The sequence below is a fragment of the Lepidochelys olivacea genome (genome assembly GCF_965140295.1).
Source record: "Lepidochelys olivacea isolate rLepOli2 genome assembly, chromosome: 15".
Classification (NCBI taxonomy): domain Eukaryota; kingdom Metazoa; phylum Chordata; order Testudines; family Cheloniidae; genus Lepidochelys; species Lepidochelys olivacea.
This window is the reverse complement of record NC_140425.1, coordinates 19123592-19130697: the sequence shown is the minus strand read 5'-3', so window position 1 is coordinate 19130697 and position 7106 is coordinate 19123592. Positions and strand designations below refer to the sequence as shown.

Here is a 7106-nt window from a genome sequence, read left to right as displayed (position 1 = left end):
CTCAAGTTAAGTGACTGGGGACTTAAAGCAGTACACTCATTTGTATTTCCATAGCACCTAGGAGCCCTCAGTTGTGGACCATGACTCTGGTGATGCTAGGCATAACACTGTGCCTATGAACTCAAGTAGAGAGTCCACATGTGACCTATTCTTTTTCAGAGCTAGTGTTGGACTAGATCCTCTGCATCAAGCTATTTTCAGTGAGCTGGTCAGTAACATTAAAACTTCAAATACAATAACTTCTCTATCTACTGAACAAGCCAAAAGCACATCAACAGGGTGGTGTTACTTCAAGCCAAGTCCAGAATGTAAGAAACAGAAACATCAGTAAAGTTCAATAACTTAATCAATTATCAACTTCTGAAGTAATTTATCAATTGAAGAAATCTAATACAGGCAATTTATCCTAAAGCTTACACATTTGTAACTGAAGTCTTATACATTTACATACAGAATACAAAAGAGGGAATGTAATGATTTATGCAGGGACAGGGTTTTAGGTTGTGTGGAACTTTTCTCCATTAATAAGCAGGGAAAAACTAAATCTCATCTCTGATTTGGGAGAGGGAAAAACAGTTACTTAACTTTTGTAACTGTTGGTCTTAGAATGGAATGGACATGAGAAACACATCTGTTGCACAGTCAGATTTTTGCATTAATGGTAGCTGTAGGGGTTGTCAGTGGCACGCTCTGGAGTTCCGTGCTCATATGTCGGTATATTTAGGTGTTGCTGGCCCTATGCCCTCTCAGTTCCTTCTTGCTGACAACTCCAACTGAAGGGCAGGAAATGGAATGGACATGAGCAACACATCTTGAAGAACAGTACAAAAGATGAAGAAAAAACGGTTACCTGAGTACTTGCTCATGTTGATTCCATTCTAGGTGACTCTGAAGCAGTATCCCTGGAACTGGGCTTGGAGTTCATGATCCTGTGGTTTACAACAGTGCTCTCCCAAAGCCAGCATCATCACAGGCCTGCTGGGTAAGTGTATAATGAGATGTAAACATGTGGATGGATGACCACGTCGCAGCCATGCAGATATCTTGAATTGGTCAAGTGGGCAGTTACAATCGCTGGTGGAGACACTTTTGTCAGATCATAGCAGAAATGGATGTAGGTGGTCATCTATGATGGAATTCTCTGGGTGGACACAGGAAGACCTTTCATCATGTCCACCACCATGACGAAAAACTGTGTCAACTTATGGAATGGCTTGGTCATTTCCATGTAAAAGGCTAGCATTCTCCTGACATCCAGAGAGTGCAATTTACGCTCTTCTGACTTATGAGGTTTTGGAAAGACAGGTAAGTATACATCCTGGCTTGTATGAAACTGTGAAACTACCTTGGGCAGGAAAGCCAGGTGTGATTGCTGTTGGACCTTCTCCTGGTAGAAGACTGTATAGGTTGGCTCTGAGGTAAGCACCCTAATCTCAGAGACCCTGTGGGCAGATGTTATTGCCACCAAGAAAGAAACCTTCCAGGAGAGTAGAAGATGGGAGCAGGAAGCCAAAAACTCAAAGGGGGGAGCCAGGAGCTGCGGCAGTATGAGATTCAGTTCCCAAGGCTAATGATGAGAGAGAAAACGGCTATCCACTTGTGAGGCAAGGGGAAGGTGCTCTGACCAACCATCATGGTAAGAAGGAAGTGAGAGGGCGTAGGGCCAGTATCATCTAAATATACCGATGCATGAGTGTGGCACTCTGGAGGGTGCTATTACCAACCCTATGTATACCACGAAGGCAAAAATCTCCAACTCTGCACATGGGTACGCGCACACACCTAGACATGAGCAAGCACTTGAAGAAGAATATCAGTGTGCCTGGCTAAAGGGTTTTCATTTTTATGAAAAGGGGCTAGTTTTACCATGAAAATGTAAATCAACACGTTACACCTGCTAATAAATGGTAAGATACTGATATTTGCATAACAAAAGCAGACTTCAGTTAACTTCAAAAGACCAGGTGGGAGAGAGCTCAAGGAGAGGATTCCCACTCACAGACAGTGGCAACACAATACTATTAGTCAAATCATTTTTATAATGTAATATCAAACTTTATTGCTTAAAACTAATTGTCTGAAAAAATACACATGTAGTACTCAAAGACCAAACACAAAGGCTTATATGATTGTGCAGGAAAAAAAGCAAAGCAGAGGTTCAGTGAGAATGAGGCTTTATAGTTGTACCAATTTAGCACTGGCATCAAGCAACTGCACTCTACAATTCATACAGCAACCATTGTTATCTACTTGGGCACATAAGAATGCATTATTCACTTTTCCCTTCTCAAATACCCATCAGAATACTGTTCACCTTTTATTTTGTCGAGAATGGCATTAGTTCTTGCACTTTTCTGATACTTAATCTAAAATTCTTCCCCCAGGAAGTTTGACAAGGCAATTACCTTTGTGAACTTTGCCTCAGAACCAAAATATAGTGCTTGTGTAGGATGTAATCAAGCTTTTAAAGAAAGAATACTTAGATGTTACAAGTGTGTATTGTATGTAAAGCCTAACAGTGTCATAGGAAAGTGGGAGTTTACATACAACAGCAAGAGTTTTTAAGCTTAATAAAGCCATTTCAAGCATCTGGGAACCCAACTATATCTCTTGCTTAATAAATATTTAAAGCTGAATGACTTGTGTTTAAATAGGTAGCCTCTGACTATTTCACTGGAAGTCACAGTAATTTTTCATTCAGTACCATAAAGATTTGAATGCACGCTAATTTAACCCTTAAAGTCAATACACCACACTTCTGTCGAGAAGCACGATATGCAAAGCAGAATAGGTCTAATTCCCAAAGGATGGAACAGTTCTTATTAATACATTCCATCCCCATAAATATAACCACCTTTCCTAGGATAAGGGGGAGGATAAAGAACAAAGATCAGTGACAAAAGCAGTAGTTTTGCTTTATGCATTCATACAATCAAGATCTAAACCTTTACAGCTGGTTACCTAAAAAACACGAGTTACAAGACAAATTTAGGGTACATCTTGAATCACACCTTAGTGTTCATGCAGAAGCAGAAATTAATGCAATGACCTATCCTCTATCACAGCAGCTCGTGCTTATGTGCAAATGCAAGACTGTTACACTCCAAACAATAGTAAACATTAAAACACAAGAATACTTCACAATGACAATAAACAGCAGTTAAGTTGTTTGTTCCAGCAGTTATTGCGCTTTATTTTCTGGACAACTCTCCAGTTAAAGGCTGCAGCAAGGTCTAATACCATCCTTTTAAAGAATGCATAATATGTGAGAGGCTTTGGTTCACAATGAAATATCTAGATGCTTTATTTAAGGGCAATGGTCACCTTACGATTCAGATAGTGGCAGACTGAGGTAAGACTAAAGCAAAAATGCTCAATACAGCAATCCTCTTAGAACACAATACAAATAAATTCCTAAATGAGGCATCTATGGATAATCTGCAGGTGGCCTGCAAAATATTGACATTCTGATTTTGGACAAAAGATCCACAGGGGTGATTTGTCTTTTACAGTATTGTCCAAGGACAGATTTTTTTTGCTAGAAAACACACAAACTGAAACACCACCTACTTACACAGTAATATATTTAGGCAAAGATATAAGCCCTGTCTTCATCAAAATCAGAGAGAAGCAGCAACTACTGCTTGTAAGTACTGCACCAATGTTACACATCTTTCAAAAGATGGAGATTAAAGCTATATTAAAAGAAGAGAAGCAGAGGCAGTACTTTTTAGATCGGTCACTTTTAAGAATAACGTCTCATCCTCCACCTATCCTTCTGTACTGAAAACAGGATTACAACTCACAGAACTCAAAAGCTGAATACGATAATGAAGATTGGGTGAGTTCTTATTTGCAGACACCTCTGAGCATATCACTTATAACAATGCAAATACAGAAACAGATGAGACTGATCTCAAATATCAGAAGCAATAAATTACAGAACTTTAGCTTGGGATCAAAAATTTAAGTTTTCTAATTTCCAAAATAGCAGGGCTGATAGTAAAGGTGTTAAAATCCAGTTGGCACGATCAGTCAGTATACTGCAGTATGCTGTACTCAGATTTCAGACATGACAACTGTCCGGACAAGTACCAGACCTGCAGCATTTATAAGGATTAAGAACTGTATCTCTGTCCCACCAATGATTCAGGGAGCATACAATATAGCAGGACTAATATCAGCTCTTGGATAAGTCATTGGACCCCTACCACCAAACTGGCTTCTTGCCATTTCCCCCCTTCTCAAGCACTAAATAGTTCCGCCTTCAAATCTGAGCAATTTACTGCATTAGCCAATAAGGTAAAAACCCTAAATAAAGGGGAAAAGCAGTGCTTTCACTACAACCAAAATATTTCTTCTGTGCATAACTTATTAAAGCCTCAGCAGATACAGTAAGTACTGCCCGTTTTCTAAGATTGTATTTCAAAAATGCTTGCATATTCATGTCCTTTTTCATCTTAATCAGTACACTCTATTACGGTCTTATTCTAGTCTTTTTTCTACATTGTATCCCAAATCTACGTTCTAATTTCCATTGCAGAAATTAAGTTTTTTAGTATTTGAAGAAAAATGTAAGTAAAAAGCCAGTAACAACTTTTTTTTTTTAATGTAAGATAGCTGCAATCAGTTAGTTTAGCATTTCCAAAGGCCAGGCCACAAGGAGAAATTGTTTCAAAAATCTTTCATTTAATGAAGCAAGTTATCTAAGACTTAACTAAACAAGTAACATGGCCAGACACCAAACAAATTAAAATTACTCTATTACAGGGGAGTAAGGGTGGAGCTTCTTTAAACAATGCACTGGCAATATATTTCAGAATACCCATCAAGAGTCTTCAGTTATATTTCTCCTTCAAGCTCTGCAGATAGCCTCTCGAGTGGCTAAGTTACTTGCAGTTTATATCAAATTGCTGTGATTCCCAACATTTTCTCTGCCATGGCACATCTCGAGCTCCAGGGACTTTTCCCGCTGCCCCCAGCTAAGCAGCTGCAGGAGGGAAGGAGCAGGAGATTGAGTTCCGATTGGTTGTTCCACCCTTGGAGGAGGTGGGACAATGAGGCATACTGCCAATCAGAAGGCAGTTTCCCCCCTCCCCCGTTCTCACACATAATTTTAAAAAAAAATTCCACGACACACTGGTTGGGAAACACTGAAATAGAGGGCCAAATATTTTCCCTTCCAATTGGTTTGTAAACAATCATAACTTTTCCTTTAAAATAAAGCCCAACAATTTGGGATATCCAGCTTGTTGCTCTTAACACTACCAGGTACACTTGTTCTTTTCAAGTAGAAAAAAAATCAAAACAAAAAAAAAAAAACCCAAAACAAACAAACCTGCATACTGTGATCTCAAAAAAAATTAAAAGCAAACCAACCTTAGCCTGGCAGTACACAAAATAAAAACGGCATGACTGGCCTAATCCTATGACATTAGGAACATCGCTTATCACTTTTTCCATGTATCTGTCAAAGTGTCTTATCAGTGCATATTATTATGTGCTGAAATGCAACAAAACTTTTCACAAAAATAATTTTAGGCATGTTCATACAAGAGTATGTATATATAAAAATTTATATATAATATATCAGCTTCAACCTGTACATAGATTTTCTGAATTTGATCCTTAAAACACATCCATTCAAGACAACATGGATGACTTTCAAGGAAAAAGTGCTTCCTTAAATGTATCCTGTGTGAACATGCCTATATCTTCTGTGCATTTGCCCAAGTAGAGATCTTTATGATCAATCATTTAAACATACATATCTCAGGAGGTAAAAAAAAAAGTAATATTGCCCTGATGATGCAAAAGAACAATGCATAACTGAAGCAGCCAGGATTGTAAAGTTATCTTGCATTCTGCAGCAAATAGATTCTTAAATAATTGTTGAAAGTAGTTTCTCCATTTGTTATTGCTCCCCGCTTGTAAGTTTTCTGGTCACACATCAACAGTACACAGAGGTTCACTACCAGGCTGAGCTGATTCTACTATTGTCATCTTGGGTTTCTTTCGAGTTTCCTCCTTTAAAGAAACAAAAAGCAAAAAATCAAGGATAAACAAGTTTAAAAAACAAAACAAAACAAAACTGAGCAACTACTTAGTTCTAATGGCAAAAATCAATTAAGTTTGACTTGATGAATTCAAATTATGTGAATGACTACTTTAGCTCATGATGAAAAAAGTCTGGTAGCTATAACAGAATTTCATTAAAAGGAAAGTTTTGCTCCTGAGGGAATTCTGCACAAAAAGTTTTTAAAATTCTGCGCATTTTATTTGTCAATAAATGAATCTGGAAGCTTCAGCATGTCAGTGAGGAGCACATGCCACTGGATGCACAGAGGAGGAAGATCACCCTGCAGGCCGCCCCCCGACTCGACGGTGAGGCTGCACCCACACCTGACATAGCGCAATGGCCAGGCCTGCCCCAGAAACAAACACCCTGGTTGCCCTGCCCCTCCATGCCAGGCCCACCAAGATAGGTAGCAAATGGGACAGCGAGTCTTGTACGCACGCCCAGCCCTGGCCCCCAATCCAGGTTGGTGCAGGCAGGCTCAGCCCAGCAGTATCCAAGTGTGGAGGGGCTTAATGTGGAAGGGATACAGGCATGGGGTGAGAGGGTTCTGCATAGGGTAATCTGGGTGCAGGGAGGGACTGGATGCACAGGGGCTTATTGGGGGATTCAGGGGGAATGGGACTATGCAGGGGGGGTCCATGTGAAGGAGCCTGGGGCTCGGCAGCAGGGTCCAGGTGCTAATGGAGTAGGGCTCAGCAGGGTGGGGGTCAACGTGCAGCTGACTGGGGATCAGCAGGGTGGAGGACTGGTCAGGTTGGTCCATGTATGGGAGGGGGTGGGGCACATCAGGGTGCGGGTTTGAGAGTGGGGAGGCAGTCTGGGTGCAAGGGTGGGGATCCAGATGCAGGGGGTAAGGCTTGGTGGGGGTGGGATCAGGGTGCTGGGAGGCTCAGCGGGGGGTCTGGGTGTGAAGGGTGTTCAGATGCACAAGGACTGGGTGGACAGGGGAGCAGCTCCCATTACAGTGACCCTCTCCCCCTGCAGCTGACAAGCAATGGAGGCAGAAGGGGGGGGGTGTCTGGAGCTT

The 7106-nt window shown here is 40.8% G+C and overlaps 1 protein-coding gene across 3 annotated transcripts in view; it reads right to left on the bottom strand.

Moving 5' to 3' along the window:
* Positions 1-552: 552 nt before the first annotated feature.
* DGCR8 (DGCR8 microprocessor complex subunit) overlaps positions 553-7106 on the bottom strand; it is a 47660-nt gene continuing 41106 nt past the window's right edge. For all 3 annotated transcript variants that reach the window (XM_084649161.1, XM_084649160.1, XM_084649159.1), the window contains one exon: positions 553-6027. In XM_084649161.1, coding sequence (XP_084505287.1) covers positions 5944-6027 — 84 coding nt within the window. In that variant the 3' untranslated portion in view covers positions 553-5943. The remainder of the gene's footprint in view (positions 6028-7106) is intronic.